The sequence below is a fragment of the Pectinophora gossypiella genome, chromosome 11 (genome assembly GCF_024362695.1).
Source record: "Pectinophora gossypiella chromosome 11, ilPecGoss1.1, whole genome shotgun sequence".
Lineage (NCBI taxonomy): Eukaryota > Metazoa > Arthropoda > Insecta > Lepidoptera > Gelechiidae > Pectinophora > Pectinophora gossypiella.
The window spans coordinates 16310781-16329707 of NC_065414.1; the positions used below are offsets into that span (position 1 = coordinate 16310781).

At 39.8% G+C, this 18927-nt stretch overlaps 1 protein-coding gene across 1 annotated transcript; it reads right to left on the bottom strand.

Annotated features, from left to right (window-relative positions):
• Positions 1 to 14365: 14365 nt before the first annotated feature.
• LOC126370879 (clavesin-2-like) lies at positions 14366 to 16331 on the bottom strand. The gene has a single exon (XM_050015993.1). It carries the CDS (start codon positions 16314 to 16316, stop codon positions 15213 to 15215), a length of 1104 nt encoding a protein of 367 aa, XP_049871950.1. The 5' UTR covers positions 16317 to 16331; the 3' UTR covers positions 14366 to 15212.
• Positions 16332 to 18927: the final 2596 nt, after the last annotated feature.

Sequence of the window (18927 nt, forward strand, 5' to 3'; positions counted from 1 at the left end):
GAGTGTTCTATTAAGACGCTCAGAGATGCCATTTTGAGCAGGTGAATAAGGAACAGTAGTCTGGTGAATAATACCCTCTCGTTGCAAAAATTGAGAGAATTTTTCATTACAATATTCACCACCATTGTCAGTTCGCAGGCATTTAATAGGCAAATTAAGCTGTTTTTCAACTAAGGCTTTAAAAATAACAAAACAATCAAATACCTGATTCTTATTCTTCATTAGGTATCCGAAGCTTTTCCTCGTGAAGTCATCAGTGAATGTGACTAGGTATCTAGCTCCACCCCAGCTAGCCTCCGGCATCGGTCCACACACGTCACTGTGTATGAGCTGTAGTGGTCCTGTAGTCTTGCTTGAGCTTGCCAAAGGGAAAGGTTCGGCCGTGAGCTTCCCCTTCAGGCATGCTTCACACTGGTGTGCTTCTTCCTGAAATACGACACCACACACATGCAATCTTAACCTACACATACCTGTCATGTTTAAGTGGCCAAGCCGTTGATGCCAAATATCCGCATTGGATAAGGCACTGGCAGCAACTACAGCACTCTGTGAGTCTTGCCTATTTTGCAGGAGCAAAGAGTGCTTCCTATTGAGTAAGTTACCATCACATACACAACCTTCCAATTTATAAATGCCATTAGTGCAAGCTAATTTAACCAAATAATTATTGCCAAAAGTTTTACAACCATTATCATATAAAAAACAACCTTCATTATTAAATTGTACTTTGTAACCATACTGACATAATTTAGAGACTGATAAGAGATTTGCAGACAAATTAGGGACAAACATAACATCTTTAAAGGTTTTTACCTGTTTGTTTATAATAATGTTCATGTCACCAATGCACGTACGTATCATCTGCTGGCTATTAGCCACAGAAATATGTTGCACATGTGTTTCTCTTGTGTTGAATAATAAGTCCTTATTGTTACACATGTGATTAGATGATCCACTATCAATGTAAACTTCAGTACTATTCTGAGCGAAGAATGCAGTAGGCTGCTGCTGAATTTCCTTCTTCTTCATGAATTTTTCTTTCTTCAACTTATAACATTTCGGCTTAATATGACCAACTTTGCCACAATGTTTGCAGATTGGTGGTGTTTGCCGTCTTGATACAAATGCAGAAGTAGAAGTACCATTACCATTTTCACCTTTTCTTTGGTATTCTTGCAGCAATCTGGTACGCACCAACTCACTCTGAAGACTCGAAGAAATACATAAAGTTTCAAGGTTTGACACCAATGGATCATATTCCTGTGGTAAACCGCTCAAGAGGATTTCCGCAATTTCTTCGTCATCAATTACTTTATTTATGTCTGCTAGTTGGTGTACAATAGACATAACCTTTTCTATGTATTCAGACATGTTGTTGAAATGTGAAAAATCGATGCGATGTAATTGTCTGAGGAGCAATACACGGCGATATAAGCCACGGTCCTCGAAGACATCAGACAGCTTCTTCCAAGCCTGTCTTGCGGTTTTAGCCTCACGTACATATTGGTATAGTCCCGGTTTTACGCTCAAACACAAGCGAGCCAGCGCACGTTGGTCGCGCACGGCGTCTAAGCCCGTGACAGCAATGTCCTCATTTCCTTCAATCAGGTCCCATAGGCCCTCGAGTTTCAAAACCATCTTTAGTGCGAATTTCCAGCTGTGATAATTGGCAGCTCCTTCCAGCTTTTCGATACCGCCGTTTGAGCCGCTGAGCAACATAGTCGACGTGGTCGGCGTGGCCGTCTCCATTGCAGAAATATTACCGCCGTCCGCTTGCGACATGGCCAATGCGTACTCAGCAATATCTTACTTGATGCAATAGCGCTATAATCACAGGATGCAAGAAGATTATTCCCACGCTGGGCCCATAACCTGATGGAGGACGTAGATCGGCAGTGGCTGTGATTAGCACCATTAGCAATGCGGTAAATTGAAAACAGCTTATTCACACCAAATGTATATTTAATTCCTCAAGAATTATTACACTTGTCACACACGATAATGTCAGTCACTAAGTATTAAAAAGTGGTCACAAAAGTATTAGGAAAAAAACAGAACGATAAAGCGAACCGTCATGGACGGTGGTCGAGCAGAGAGAGGGAAGAAGTGGAGGGCAGACAATTCGTCTCTAGTCCCCGAAGGCATTGCCAGTGTCAAAAAACATTAAATAATATAAGGCCTTCCATTCACAGTTCAATTATTAGTTGGGAGACCATAGACACATTAACAACAATCATAATAAAAATAAAGCATGCTTTAAGTGACACGATCATACTTAAAACACCATTATCAGTGTGCAGACAAAGTCAGTTTAAAAACTAAGTAGGTATGTTGTGGATAAATCCCGGTCAAACATTGTCTCGTGCGATATAGATAATCTTATCTCTTGTAGTTTTTTTAACAGATAGTATACATGTAGATAAGTAGTTCTGCATACCCCAATATATGAATTAGTGGCACGAGTGTACGTGTGCTTACTAACATCAGGGTCGGGTACTATCTATGTATATTATGTAGATATTAAACGTGTACGAGTAGAAGACATACATAATTGCCCAAAACAACAAGAAACATTGCAACCCTAGGTATGTTTTTAAGTAACCTAACCTAAGTGGAGATAGTTGAAAGGATGGAGAGTGACATAGGCTTCTTTTTGTCTCTTTCTAACCCCTCGCTTCCCTAAAATGAGGGGTGGAAGTTTGTATGGAGCATACCACAATTTTCAAGATAGAAAACTAAAAGTTGGTGTAGATACGGACTATTTGTGAGTAACGAAAAAAATTGAGCATCATTTTTTTTTTTGGAAATCTGCCCCCAACCCGTTCAAAGAGGGGGAGACATTTTATATGGGACTTTTCGCAGTTTTCAAGGTAGGCAGCTAACAATTGGTACGTTAGGAAAGGGAAACCGTGTTACCCCGAATTTAACGCGAGCGAAACCGCGGGTATAAGCGAGTAGAGTTCTTTGGGTTACAGGAATTATATATTGTGTCTGTTGACATATTGTTTGGTGACAATGTAACCAAATTCCACGCACAATAAAGATTATGATTATTAAGATTATAAGATATTATTAAGATAGGTTGTTAGGTTGTATTGGGCTGGTTTTCCCTTCGCGGGTTGGAAGGTCAGACAGGCAGTCGCTTCTGTAAAATCCGCACCTATCAGATCTTCAGGCTAAAGGCCCAATGCTAGGGGGATGATTAAGATAGGTTGTTAACCTAAGGGCCCTATCTCACTAGGACACCATAGGGTACCTCACCTAGTTGCGAAAATTATTAGTCGTCAAATCCTGAATAATATCCCGCTGGTGAGGCAAGCATGGTGTTTTAGTCAAATGGGCCCCTTATACTATTAAGATAAGATAAAAACCACTACGACACTACCACTACTACTCACTACTCTCTACTACTTACTATTATGCGGGTTGTTTTACGATGATGACTTGTAGGTTTGTCCATCCCTAATAGATACATACATGCTTGACTTTATGTACATTTAAAATACCTATAAGAGTAAATTAAGTTACGCAGTAAAAAAAACATCTATCAACACATTTGCTTGAAATAGCATACTTCCTGCATGATAATGAGCACATTGGCTCCAGCTTTGCACTCTATGCCCTTAAATGCTCAAGTCATCGCCTTATTTTATCAAGGAACTCCATCAACTCTTCAATCTGCATCACAAACTGTATGGCCAGTATGCGAGCTACATATCAAATCAGAAAGCCTATTAATAGAATCGGAACGTATACAATAAGAGTTCTGTCACAAAAGAAAAATAAAATATTTAAGTACCGTGGTTACCAGTCTAATTTGTAAAACGACAAAAAAATAAAATAATTTGTCACACAATTTGGCAGACTGGCCTCCTAAGAGCGGATCCCTTTATGGAGTATACCACACTGCTCCAGTGAAGGGAAATTTGAAATTTAATGATTAGAAAATACAAAAAGAAAATTAACTAATAGCGGTTTTTTTACTTATTGTTGTTCAACATAACATCTTCTTCTTCTTCTATCGTGTGGGTTGTGTGGTGAATTACCAACCTCATCAACCCTGGTGTCAGGGTTATTATTGAGCCGCCAAAGGCCCCTGACATGGCTCATGTAACGACTACTAACTTACATCAGTAAGTAGTGACCGGGACCAACGGCTTATCGTGCCTTCCGAAGCACGGATCATCTTACTTTTTGGGCTGATCAGCCTGTAATGTCCTACCCAAACTAGGGATCACAAAGTGATTTTTGTGATATGTCCCCACCGGGATTCGAACCCGGGACCACCGGGTGAGAGTCTTCAGCGCTCCCCATTTGTCCGACCAAGTAGTTAATGCCATCTGCGGCAAATCTACAATAAGTCACGTAAAAAAAAAGTACTCGGGACCTCCGGATCGTGAGCCCAACGCTCAACCACTGGACCACAGAGGTCGGTCGTTTTCACTACTAAGTATATATCCGAATTGGGATAGTCAGAGGTACACCCACAGCTCACCGAGTTTTCTGTTAGACCAACGCGATAGATGGCGAGCCGTATAGCCGTCTATAATATGCATTAATATTGATTTATGTTATATTGGTGCTAATTCCTGTAAATACCATCTAATTTTATTTTAAGTTATATCTGTCATTTTCTTATCCGCCGAAAAGGAAAGGGACGGGTAATCGACAAGCATAAAATTTATGGAACACACGTCAATTTTAAGCACAAATCTAAACCAACCGTCTAAAAATTTTACATCAGTCAATAACCCGACACATTCATTTACTCATTCTTCCTAAAATTAAGAGCTGTGAATCATCCGTCCCTTTCCTTTTCGACGGATATGAAAATGACGGATATAACTTAAAATAAAATTAGGCGGTGTCTCCAGGAATCGGGGCCATTTTTACAGCAGAAGTACCAAGTACAGACAAAGACAGGATAGCGTCCTGTCGAACGTGATGGATCATCTATAAGAGCGATAGGCTGATCCCCTATCATCATACGGGTTATCCACCTTAGGACTATGTATCAAAAGTGGCTGGAAATGATTTCTTGATTATTTGTAGTTCTGCCCACCCCTTCGGGGAATACGGGCGTGAGTTTATGTATGTAAGTACCAAGTAGGTACCTACTTGATTTTGATGTTGGTAATCGACATTGTAAATTCCTATTTATGGTATGGATGGATGCGCCTTTGTCCACATCAGGCTAAAACAATGGCTTATTTATTTGTTTACGGATCGCTAAACGTGGGTGCGGTAATGAACAACAGACGGGATTATCCATTACGATGTCGACTAACTAGCTGAATGAATTGATGAGCATAGATTAAAACAGTCTTATCTATACTAAGGAACGTGTCCGTAATTAGGTTAACACAAGACTAAGCGAAGCGGCGCGGCGTAAGATGAAGATTTAGAAATAATTTCAAGAAACGTTATAAGAATAAAGTATTGGGTACTTTCATAACAAAATCTGTGATAACCCTGTTCGGACATCTCGTGACTTACATCGCAGTCTCACGGGTTCGAATCCCGGCTCGGGCTAAACCACTGAATTCAACTTTATAGGTTTGAATTTATGTTTGGATCATAGATATAGGTGTAAGTACCAGTACCAGAAATAAAATGTCTATAGTAAGCAACACTCGGGTAATTGATATTACGTGATTTCCAGGGTTTATGTCCTGTTAATGGCAATAGGCTCGCTCCCTATTACATGGGACTTAAACATAGCTAGCAGGAAATGGGTGTACTATACAAACACCTCTGCCTACCCCTTTGGGGTTACAGGCGTGATGCCATACTATGTTAATAAGACATTTTTTAAACTTACCCATTTATTATTATTAGTAGTACCTATTATAAGATTAGTGATTATCTAGAAGATCTGAATGCATGGGATTAAACTGTCTGGGGACTGATATTAAGCAGCCAAATCACTAAATTGTATAACAATATTTTATGGTTTTTTAATAGAACTTCTAGGGCCCTGTGCCGAAGTTTTTTCTTGCAGCTTCTTTACCCCGGCTATACAGGTTGTAAGAAGCCGCAGTAGTTTTAGGTGGGTGACACGTTCGTTGTGTAAAAATGACAATTGAAAGTGTAACTATATTACCTACTGATTTTTAAATTTGAATTTACTCCTAATAAATAGTACATACATATATAAACTCACACCAATTTCCCACCGGGGTAAACAGAGACTATAGAACTCCATTTGCCTCGATCCTTACACACTTCTCTTGCTTCTTCCACATTCATTAATCGCTTCATACACGCACGCCGGTTCAGAGTAGATCTAATAAATATTAAATATCCTTTATAAAACTTTTATGACCAGTATGTACCTACATAGATTTTAGTCTCAGATAAAACTAGCCAGGCTTTGCTAGCTTGCAGGCACAGGTTGCAAGCTGAACTAAGTCGTGGGCGGAACCAGACTCCACCGACAAGTTTTCCACAGCTTGCTTATAAACAAACTTTACTTATTAGTTTACCTTCTCGCCTGTGTCCTCAGGACAGTGCAGAGTATCGCAATTACCTTGCCTTACATGTCTAGGAAAGTTCTACTGGAGCTATCAACTTTGGCTATACCTAATAAGGTTTTCCGAAACCACCTATTGTACTTCTATTGTCTTCGTAAAGAACCTACCTCAGTAGGAAGAAGCTATTGGAGGCGGGAAATTATTCAGGATTCGGTAGCCGGCAACAAATTGGTTGTACAACGAGTAGGCTCTGCACGGCAACCGCGCCGAGCGCTGCGCGAATTATATCAAAGCCTTCGACCAATAGCCGTTTGACGGTAGATAACATTCGTATCGTTTATTGGTCGAACCGCTCAATGCGCGCGCGCGCGTCGCGAATGTCACGCAGGCCCGGCAGGAGTCTGTTTCATAAAACCTACAATTGTAAAATAGAACAAAAGTTTGGTGTTCGTTGTGTTACTAAAAAATAAAGCTGCAAAATAGTTCTACTCAGACTCCGCAATGCTTCTCGTTTTAATTTACAATTCTAAGTTTTATAAAACAATCCTCTTGTGAGGTTTTATTGTAACTGTTTCCTTATTTTGGTGGAATAAAGTAATACTTATTAACGTATTTTGTGAGGTTATTTATGTTTATACTATTTCTTTTTATACGTGTTCGTGTACACATTTTCAGAAAAAAGAGCAGGTGTTCTAAATTGCTTATCGCCACTCATGTAGGACGTCGACTAATGGGTTAAATGTGTGTCTACAAAAGTCTTACATAATGGATGTTTAAACTACGACAGTTGCAGGATAACATGCGATTCTGCCTACGCCAATAACGGATGGTCATTTGTATACACGTGACCTGTGATGTGCCGTTGAGGAAAAAGGCGCAAAAGTTATGTGTCATCACCATTATCATCTGCGATACCTAACCAAAGATTTGACCACGGAATAAAATAAAGAGGTTGGAAGGGTCAGGTGAGCGTGAAAGGCGCGCCATACAAGTATGAGGAGCTAGTTCATACTTCAACTTTGCACTCCATTTCTTCACAAACTTTACGACTCACGAAGCTCTGCGATAGTATATTAAAAGGTCGTTTTGTACATTATATCCTGCAGGGCAAAAATCCAATGTCGACTATCATGCAAGAATATCCCTCCTTATCACAGGAAAACCTTAGTATGATCGGCTGTTTATCAAAAAAATACTTTTGTGTGCATTATCTTACGAAAAGTAATGATAAAATTGCAGCATATCACATAAAACATACATTGAAGGTAATGTGGCTATGGAATTTGAGAAGCAGTAGAGCTATCATAGTTATCTGTTTGCAAGAGTAGTAGTAAAAGAGAATGGGGTTGAACTGGTGACAGCGGTTCTCATACAAAATGCACGTTAGGGCCTTTCCATCCTCTTTCTTCTATGCCGTGGATTTGACAGGTCAGGGTTTTTTACAGAAGCGACTGCCTGTCTGACAATCTAACCCGCGAAGGTAAAACCGGCCCAATACATTTCATTATTAGGTCACATACCTCCGAAATGTAAAAAAAGTTATGTATACAGAGCTTTATTACCTAACCTTTAGGCAAATAAGATCCATCCCCCTATCATTATCCCGTTTTTCACAGGGTCCGCTTACCTAACCTGAAGATTCGACAGGTCCGGTTTTTTACAGAAGCGATTGCCTGTCTGACCTTCCAACCCGAGAAGGGGAAACCAGCCCAATACAGGTTAGATCACATACCAAATAAGATCAGAGTACAAAAATAACATTGTTCTTTCTTGCACTCTTGATCTTTTTTGTCCAAAGGCCAGCTAAAAAAGCTCTTTTTACATATCTTTTCGCCTTTTTATTGCTGGGAACGTTCCCAAAGTGGTAAAATTCCCGGGAACGGCACATCATTCAGCGTAATTTTAAAAAGATAAGTACTTTTGTGTTGCAAGACTAGCAATCACCTATAGCTTTTATGTAGATAAATAACAATAAAAAAACTATGACAAAACTTCCTGACACTTACCTGGTTACAATAAGTGTTTCTCGAGCAATATCCGTGGTTTGTCTGCTAATTGCTTTCGCCTGTTCTCAATGGATTTTGTTGAAGGCTGTCTTTGGATTATGAAGAACGTAGATCGGCTTTGAAAATCTGGACCAAGGTTGCTGACTCACCTCACTGAATAGAAGTTTTGTTGTCTTGTTGAACAAAAGTTTTGTTGAATAAACAGTTTGCTGTCATGTACCTAACAAGTGGTATTGTGTTATATACTATATGCTAACGACGCATAATGTGTGTATAATGGGACTTGACTGATATTTCATTTGTTTCATCTCTTTGTTTTGCAAGGGCTTGTCGGCCTGCATTCGAAAGCAAAAACGAATGGAAGCGGATTATAATGTATGTTATAACAATAGTTGTGTTTTTGATTCACGATACGTTTTCTGCATCCAATTGCTGTGAAGTCATATTTGTACCTTCTCATTGCATTCAAACACATCATTTCACGATATATGTGCGTTACTTTTCTTAAATTTAAGTGGTATGTAAATAACGATACGCCGATACGGGTCACTATCTATCACGTTGGTCTAAAAGAAAGCTCGGTGAGCTGTGGGTACTTAGTTAATCTTATGATGGATGTAGGTCTGACTACTCCAATTCGGATATAGTCGTGACCTTATGTTATGCTTCGCGTCATTATGCGCACTGCTAGGGAGTGGAAGTCTTTGCCATCTTCTGTATTTCCGAATGCAAAGGTATAACCTGGGTGCTTTCAAGGCCAGAGTGAACAGGCACCTTCAGGGCGCGCTCGCTCCATCTTAGGCCTCGTCAATGCCTTAAAAGGTAAAAAAAAAATGTTTTTATGTACTTATCCACATTCATCATTTAAAGCCAAGATATGAAAAGCCGAATTACGTCAAATTTATTATTTATTAAATCTTATTTTCGTAATATCATTATCGTAAAAATCTCGTTCTCTGCCGTATCTAATCAACCTTGAACTTTATCCATATCTGAATATAAACGAGGCAATGTTATGTAAAGTTAGGTGTACATTTGACATCACCAACGGTCCATAGTCCAAAATATTGTAATATTGTTTATGTATTAACGGATCGTAGAGCGGATGAAGGATAATAGGTTTACGAAAACGGTACTGAGGCGAAGGTTGGTGGTAGGGCTGGTAGAGAAAGATCTAGAAGAACATACACAAATTGGAGATGTCCTTAGAAAAGGTTTAGTACGATCTACTCTGAACCTGCGAGCGTGTATGAAACAATTCATGAATGTGGAGGAAGCAAGAGAAGTATGGCAGGATCGAGGCAAATGGAATTTTATAGTCTCTGCTTAACCCGGTAGAAAATAGGCTTGGGATTATTTATGTGTTTCCTTACAGATTTTAGGCATAATAGCTTCTTTCGGGCAATTCTGTTCCATAATCTCGGATAGTTTGGCTTTGATAAATTATGTTATGGGTAAAGGGACGGAAAATGACGATTAAAAGCTGGATTACCCCACAGGTGATCATAGTGAAATAACTACAGCGAAAGAAGGACATTTGGTATCTCATTGGAAAGGGTTTTAATTCAACGTATTTATAATAAGGCAGCTCCACTCAAACACACAAGTCACCAAATGTTTCTGTAGATTGTTTGTACAGATTTATGACTTTGAAGCAGGCCTAGCCGTACATACTGCGGTCAGATCCAGGATGAAAGTGGTGTAGAGACAGGATTGTAGTAAGTGAAATTCTGTGATCCCTGCATTCCCATCTTCTTCTTCTTTGCGAGTCGATGGCGATCGAAGCTAAATTTTTGCTGACCAATAATTGGCCACGCTTACGGCATTCCCATACCCAAATTTATGACATTGCTTACCCCGGGAAGCAGGTACCTCATAATATTGTATGAAGATGCGAACCATGTCACTATAGCACTGCGGTTGGCTTCTTAAGTAAGATGCAAGGATATACTTCCAACCACATCTAACCACAAACTGCAATACCTTGAGAAACATGAGATAAACACCGTTGTTTCCAGTTTCATTGCAACTGTTTTATGACATAAAATTTTATTGTTTTTTTCCTTTGTAAACATAAGATCGTGAGGGAAAATCGTATTGTATTTACATTTGTTGTTGGAGTCATCGTGTGATTGGAAACGAGGAAAATTATTTTATTTTGCAGTTATTAATTAGGTACTATAATTATGATTTGTATTTAAGTATTTGAATCTGCAGTCTCCGCAAAATTGAGTCGTTGCGAGTTTTTGCTGATAATTATTTTCCTTTTTTAAGCAATATTCAGATATTTCATTGATTATCGTTTATTGCAATAAAAAAATATTATCTTCAACACTCAAATATTTACCCCAAAATAATAGCCCTCCCACAACACAACACCAATATTGTTACTTGTTACAAAAAAGGAAACAAAGGATTAAAAATAATAGTTTGCAAGTAGTACCCTCCTTCCGGCGCGGTGTCAACGGAAGCGGCGACGTGACTCACATGCCGTGCGCGGACGCAGCCCACTGCCCATTGTCTCCACACTCCATAAACTATGGGGCTCCTGAATGGGGTTCTAGTAAGTGCCATTATAATACATAAACATAAATGTAGGCTACATACCACCTAACTGCGAAATACCTACTACGAGAAATCGGGCGGTATCGGACGACGTCGCGAGCCTTCACGTGACAGCGACTCCATCCTCGACAAATGTCGCCTAATAGATAGATAAAATGTATCCCCTCGCTAGCCAATATATCTAAAATACGTGTTATACAACCCGCTCTAGCTCTAGAGGCTTCCAATCAGCTCGCAACAACAAACACTTCGGGATCCCGATACCGACCCTGCCCGCATGGTCGACGGTTTCCCTCAGTCAGCACTTATCGCTATCATCGATTGAATTTTTCAAACATAATCCTCTCGAACGACGCCCTGAGCCGAGATGCGTGCCCAACAGGACACCCTTGGCCTGATCTTTTAAATTTCATACTGGGTGAGAGCAATCTAGAATAAGTCGAGTCAAAAAAACTGTATCATTCTGCTCTGTCACTTTCCTGTGATATGTCACTGGCTTGCTTCTCAAACGTGGAGTGATACCGGACTCGCACCGATCCATATCCATACTAATATTATAAATGCGAAAGTGTGTGTGTCTGTTTGTGTTTCACGACAAAATAGAGCAACGAATTGGCGTGACTTTTTAAGTGGAGATAGTTGAAGGGATGGAGAGTGACATAAGCAATTTTTTGTCTCTTTCTAACCCTCCACTTCCCGTAAAGGGGGGAGGGGAGTTTGTATACAGCATTCCGCAATGTTCAAGGTAGAAAGATAAAAATTTGCATGTGGACTATTTGTGACAAACAAAAAAATCGTGCATCATTATTTTTTTTTGGAAATCTGCCCCGAACCTCTTCAAAGAGGGGTTGAAATTTTATAAGGATCTTTTCGCAGTTTCCAAGGTAGAAAGCTAAAAATTGGTACACGAGGAAAGGGGAACGGTGTTACCCCGAATTTAACGCGAGCGAAGCCGCGGGGAAAAGCTTGTGGGTTAATAATTTATCTTGAGTGCAGTTATCACTAACACAGTAGGCTCGACCATTACGTTGGTCTAACAGTGGTAGTCTAACTCGGTGAGGTGTGGGTACTTACTTCATCGTGCGATGAATATACCTCTGACTACCCCATTGGGATATAGTGGTGAGCTTACATAAACTGCCTATATACGTCCCACTGCTGGGCACAGGCCTCCCCTCAATCAACCGGAGGGGGTATGGAGCATACTCCACCACGCTGCTCCACTGCGGGTTGGTGGAGGTGTTTTTACGGCTAATAGCCGGGACCAACGGCTTAACGTGCAGTGGTGAGCTTTTGTTATGTTAATCCCAATTAGACTAAATCAATGGGTTATGCAATAAAAACGATGTAAAAAACGTCATGCCATGATGATCCGTTTTACGTGTTAACAGTTGTTGTTTGCACTTTGTTCTCAGTTTACAAGATACTTAAAACTCATTGAAATTGCAAACTGTAAAAGAGCAAATTCCACATCTATTCGAAATTATGATAATATTTTGCATTAAGTAAGTACATTACATGATGCTGGAACCTGACAGAGGGCAGCAGTAACTGTCAGTACTATTCAGAGGCGGAGGACAGGAGTCCTAGTACGGCATTTAAATAGACTCATACTCATGACGCCCAAGCCGTGTCCGGCGACGGTGACTCATAAATGTCTATCCCAGGTCGTTTTTATGATAGGCTCTAATGTGGCTAAAATTTCATCCCCTCTTTGGGCCGATTTCCAAAAAAAATTATGCACGATTTTATTTAGTCACAAATAGTCCGCATACCAATTTTTAGCTTTCTACCTTGAAATAGACTACTCTGGGCGCCATCACACTTGCTTCAGATAGAGTACTGCGAAGCGGAAGGCAAGAGGGAAACCACTGCCCTATTGGTCCCTAAAAGTAGCATGGAGAATGCTACACCGACAAGAGCGTGGCTCTTAAATTAGTGACGATGACATTACATGACACAGAAAGACTGAGAGAGACTCGAAGCCTTTGAAATGTGGTGAAATCCTCCTCGGATAGAAAGAATAAGTTGGACGGACAGGGTTACTAATGAAGAAGTGCTAGTAAGAGTAAGGGAAAGAAGACAAATATTAAGGGTTGTTGAGGGCAGGAGAGGCAAAACAATGACACTTAAGAAGACACGACGAATTTATTAAAAACATCATAGAAGGGAAGATAGAAGAGCTTGCGTGTCTTATAAGGGAGTCATAGAATTGACCTTTGATAGACAAGAATGGAGAATGTTACACCGACAGGAGCGTGGCTCTTAAATTGATGATGATTATGATATTACATGATAATACATTTTGGTATCTTACTCTCTTATACTTAATTTATATTCGTCTATGGAACTTAAAGTTACAGGATACTGAGTTATATTCAAACCTCATATAAGTAGAAATACTTATTTAAATGTAGAGTTGCCTGAGCCGATTTTAGTTTCAAAAAAAGATAGTTTTAAAGCCATAACTATTTTATAATCTAAACGTCTAGAAATTTGGGTCATAGTAAAACCGATCTAATAACACTAAAAACATCGTATTTGGTCCTATTAGTTTAGATGGGTCATTCTTCTTTTTTATCGACAATAAGAAGTCATTTTCTCGTTATATCGGATTTAACATCTTTCATTATAACGGCAATAAATATTTAAAAAACATCATATAGAGATGTGTCTGTAGAGGAGTATTTAGTGTTTCTCTTTATCTTGGTAATATACTGTTCCTTGCAGGCGCATTGCAAAATATATTGTGACAGAGTGCCCCTTTTCATCGGAGACAGCATTTCGATTTACCACTCTGTCACAGAATTTTGTGAAAAACAACCAAGCTACGTTAATCACTAATCGAGGAACCGATTAGTATTTCGCTAGTATTTTAAGTATAATAAGATAACTATATTTTTGGACAATGGAAAGATTAAATAAAATTCTAAAACATGCTATGTTATAGCAGAGCGAAGGACAGATCATTGTCGATAAAAAAGAAGAACGACCCAGATATGTTTTGTTGGACAATCCAATTATCCCTTTCAATACGAACAGCGCCCAGTTTATTTAATTAACACCATCAAACTACTTCATATGCCTACTAGATTCTACAAATATAGGTGCCGTTGTAAATACGGAGTACAATAAACAAACGGACATACGAATATTCGATACATTTATTTCAAAATTAAGTAGGTAGGTACCAATTTGAATAACTGCATCAGTCACAGATTAATATTTACAAACTATCCTCCAATAACTTTATATTGAAGATGCAATGATACAATTTATTGTCTCGTGTCACAGCTGCCTATTATTTACATTTCTTTAAATATTAATGAAGAGAGCAGTTTATGAGTGAGAGCGATAGACGATGTGTACCGGTGCTCGGTACATGCATTATACATGAATGATATTCTACCAAACACAATAACTTAATACTGCTTCTTTCAGAATCACATCACACTGGCTAGAAAGACTTAAATAATATCATTCTTACAATGACTTATTATTAAAATAAATCGCTGACACACTGAATATTTTCCAAACAATCTTAAATGTAGTAGTAAATGCGCAATAAGCCTCACATGATCAAGCGTAACTATCTCTTACCTTAATGTTATTGTCATATCATAGAATGATCGATTATGTGGTGACGTAACGAGATAATGTGCCATGAAGGGTTAGTTGACAATAAATAGATGGATACAATGCTATATTTATGAGAATAATAAGATGTAGGACGGATTGTTGTGCAAAAGATGTGGACCGAGCGATGCAGCGCGCGATCGAGAGCGGACGCCGCGAAACGAGAACTCGGCACCGTTACATGCGCGGGCGCAGCCGGCGCATCCCGCGACCTCCGCCGCTACACCCGCGGGCTCATTAATTAACCCACCAACCACCCAAACCAATTATAGACGTTCTACATAAACAATCACGACACCAAACACTCCTTAATCCGAGGCCATATAAATGCACGTGAGTCATATTCGAATATTCCTCCTACACAATCGCTCTCTACCAATTTCTAAGCAGTCCCTAAAGAGAATAAATTAGCAACACACACGATATCACAAAATGCAAATCCGTTGCACGCAGCTCCGCACCCGGCGCCCGGGCGGCGTGCAAGCCGGCGCAGCAGTCCTTTGTAAACGCAATCGATGCGACGCCCACAAGGTCAGTCTTTATCACGCAATAACTCTGATTTCGCACTTTTCTCGTTTCCATGAAACGAAAAGTTGGGACTGTCCTTTTGTTTATACGCCTTGTCCAGTTTGGCCGAAGGTGGGTCGTTTTCATTTGCCACGTTCGTCGATGTGGGGGGTACTACAGGACTGATGTTTTCTCCTCGACAGAATTCTTTCAACCAGCGCTCTGAATTATACGAGGGTCCCTCACCGCCCAGCTCTGCCGGAAGTATGTCCAAAGGTAGAGCGTCGTGCAGAGTGGACAGATTGTTTCCATGCAACACAATGCGTTCCCTCGTCTTCGCCTTCAGGTACGGTTTGATCACAGCCAGAGCGGTCTCCACATACCACGGTTGCCCGATGAAATGTATGCTCTTAAACCGTACCGGCATGCAGTCCTGCAGGCCGTCAATCATCAACTTTAACACTTTTGCTTGTAAATTGCACGATTGTTTGAATGTAAACTCGGTCCAATCAACAATGATAACGTATCCGTTGGCTTGGTTTTGTACGTCCTGGAGCGTGCGTTCGAGCGTGAGCAGCAGTGCACGGTAGACTGCGAGCAGTGGGCAGGCGTGTGGCGTCCAGTTGGCCGCGAACATGAGTAGCACGCAGCGTCCGCGCCGGTCGCGCTCTGCCAGCACGCCCGGCAGCCCGTCGGCCAGCGCGCGCAGCACGCCGCCATCGGCCACCGCCCACAGCTCCGCGTGTTCGCGCCGGTACTGGTGGTAGCGCACCACCAGCTCGAACGCCTGCTGCACGTCGTGCTTGCGCGCGTACAGGAACCGCCGCAGGAAGTTGTCGTCCTGACACCGGCTCTTGTCGCGCAGGGCGAGGTTTAAACTTGAGTCGATAGCTTCTTTCAATCCGTCGAGTGCGCGTTGCCGGTCGCCGTCACTAAGTCGTTTCCTGGCCACCTCGCAAAGGCGCTCGTCCTGCATCTGCCGGATTCTCCAGTCGTACTCTGCGTACTCGGTCATGGCGCTGAGTGACGCGGCGCGGGAGTGTCGGTTGCGCGCGCGCCGCTGGAGCCCGGGGCCGACTGCGCACGGTGTTCGCGCCGCGCGCCGCCGCCGCCATTGCCATGCGTTCATTAAACCGTACGTGGCCTCGTTTACATTTAACAGCTACTTGTTCAAGTTAACATGTGCATAGTGGACTTTCAGACATAATACAAAAATAGTATGAAACGTTAGTTAGTTAAGTTACAATTATTATCAACTTAAATAATAAATAAAGTAACATACATAAAAATCGACTTCAATAATATGAACTGTGAAAGTATAGTACCTACCTACCTACTTATCTTCACACTTAAGCTTTAAACAGACACACTTCAGTAATAACTTATTTATTTACTTAAGTGGAGCTCTACATTCAATGAGTAGTATCCTGAAATATAAATTCAAAAATGTTGAAGAAAGAGGTTAGGAGGGCTTATCTATATGCAAGTTAAAGTTACTTGCGCCAGTCAACTGTGTCCAGTGCTAACGTGAGTTAACTTGAATGTTGACTAAACAGTTCGAACGAGGCATAACTTACCCAGGCAGAGCGAGTTATAAATAAAAGAAAAACTGAAGGTTGGCGGTATACCGGTCAATTGGCTGGCTGGTTTCTGCGATGACGTAGCCGTGCAGGCAGGACGAACTACATCGGAGTGAGGGAGACAAACATATACTTTGTAACCATTATTTCTATGAAGCCTTATAAACGGACGGCCGAAAATCGTAAGCGTCCGCGCTTTGTTCGTTTTATCGTATCTTGGCCGTATGTGGTACAATGTAGTACGGCGAATAATAAGTAAGTAATAGCCACTTGATTTTAATGAGTTATCGTTGATGGAAGATCTATTCACCGGACAAGTAGCAATCGAACGTGTGATGACTAAGCCACATTATACCTGCTTGTGTAATCGGTTGAGAATTTTATTTTACATATTCTGTTCGGTCTGTTTTATCATAAATACAGGGTGTTAGTGACATCGTAACGAAAACTTTGAGGGATGATTCAGGCCATGATTCTGAGTTGATATCAAGTGGAATTTTCCGTCGCAAAAGTATGGAACGGAAAATAATTTAAATAAGCTCTAAAATTTTCATGACTTCTCCGACAGGAAATTCCACTTGGTATCGACTCAGAATCATGGTCTGAATCATCCCCTTCAGTATTCGTTACAGTCTCACTAACACCCATATCTACTTGTATGGCTACTGTATGTACTTGTATGGGGTGTAAGTGACATCGTAACGAATACTGAGAGGGATGATTCAGCTGATTATTCTGAGTTAATATCAAGTGGAATTTTCCATCGCAATAGTATAGAATTGAAAATAATTTAAAAAAAACTAAAAAAATAACATGAATTTTGCGACGGAAAATTCCACTTGATATTAACTCAGAATCATGGTCTGAATCATCCCTCTGAGTATTCGTTACGATGTCACTAACACCCTGTATGTAAGTATTCTTTGAATTTACATTTCTAAGTTAGTAGAGCAGATCATTTAAAAAATAAAGATGACGTTGATGTCTTTTGTTCTAAGGAATTTCAACCTTTGTCTATATCTCTAGAAAAACGTTTCTTTTTATCGTTATTTATTGTAGATAAGTATGTCTTGGATGGCATTCATACAACAAAAGACATACTGCACTTTATTGTATAAAAACATAATATAATTTTGTATTTTTTAAAATTAAAAGAATAATTTTCAATAATCTTCTTTTCAATGTACCATTTCTTTATTATTATTTTTTTATGTATATTTGTACGCCTGCACGCAGGTCGAACACATTACAACATTGTTATTTAAATTATTTTACCACCATTTTGTATTTTATGTGTTCTCGCAAATAAATTGATTTGATTTGATTTAAATATGAAATAGGAAGTTAGTAATTAAGAAAAGATATGGTGTTAATTGTTGCTACCTTAGCAATAAGGTTACTATTTGTGTTATTTGTTTTGTATATGTACTTACCTACCTACTAAAGTTTCTTTTTGTGAAATAAATTATTTTTATATCATCAAAACAGCGTATAAAGTAACAATATGGCCCCGATTCCTGCAGACACCGCCTAATTTTATTTTAAGTTATATCCGTCATTTTCATATCCGTCGAAAAGGAAAGGGACGGATGATTCACAGCTCTTAATTTTAGGAAAAATGAGTAAATGAATGAATAACCCGGGCGAATCAAAAGGTACCTCGCTGGTATGCAATCCGTTTGACGTGCTGTCTACTTAACTGTGACGGGTTATTGGCGGATGTAAAATTTTTAGACGGTTGGTTTAGATTTGTGCTTAAAATTGACGTGTGTTCCATTAATTTTATGCTTGTCGATTACCCGTCCCTTTCCTTTTCGGCGGATAAGAAAATGACAGATATAACTTAAAATAAAATTAGATGGTATTTACAGGAATTAGCACCAATAAGAACCAAAATATGGTAATAATAATGTAACAGACAAAAAGCGCATAATTCAAACAAAGAGTGACTCTCTAAGCAACGTTCCCCCAAAACAATGTAGATGGCATTGAACAGATTTAACGTGATAATTACCTATTTTCTCATTGCTCGGGTACTTATATAATTATTTAAAAAGATAATGTAATGGCAGAGGAAAATATAAAAAATCATTGTTGCTTGATATTGGGATCAGATATGGTAAAAAATTATGTTGCTACCTATATAGCTTCTCTTTATTT

Coding starts and splice junctions, on each gene's coding strand:
- LOC126370879 (XM_050015993.1), bottom strand. CDS start 16,316: ATGAACGCATGGCAATGGCGGCGGCGGCGCGCGGCGCGAACACCGTGC.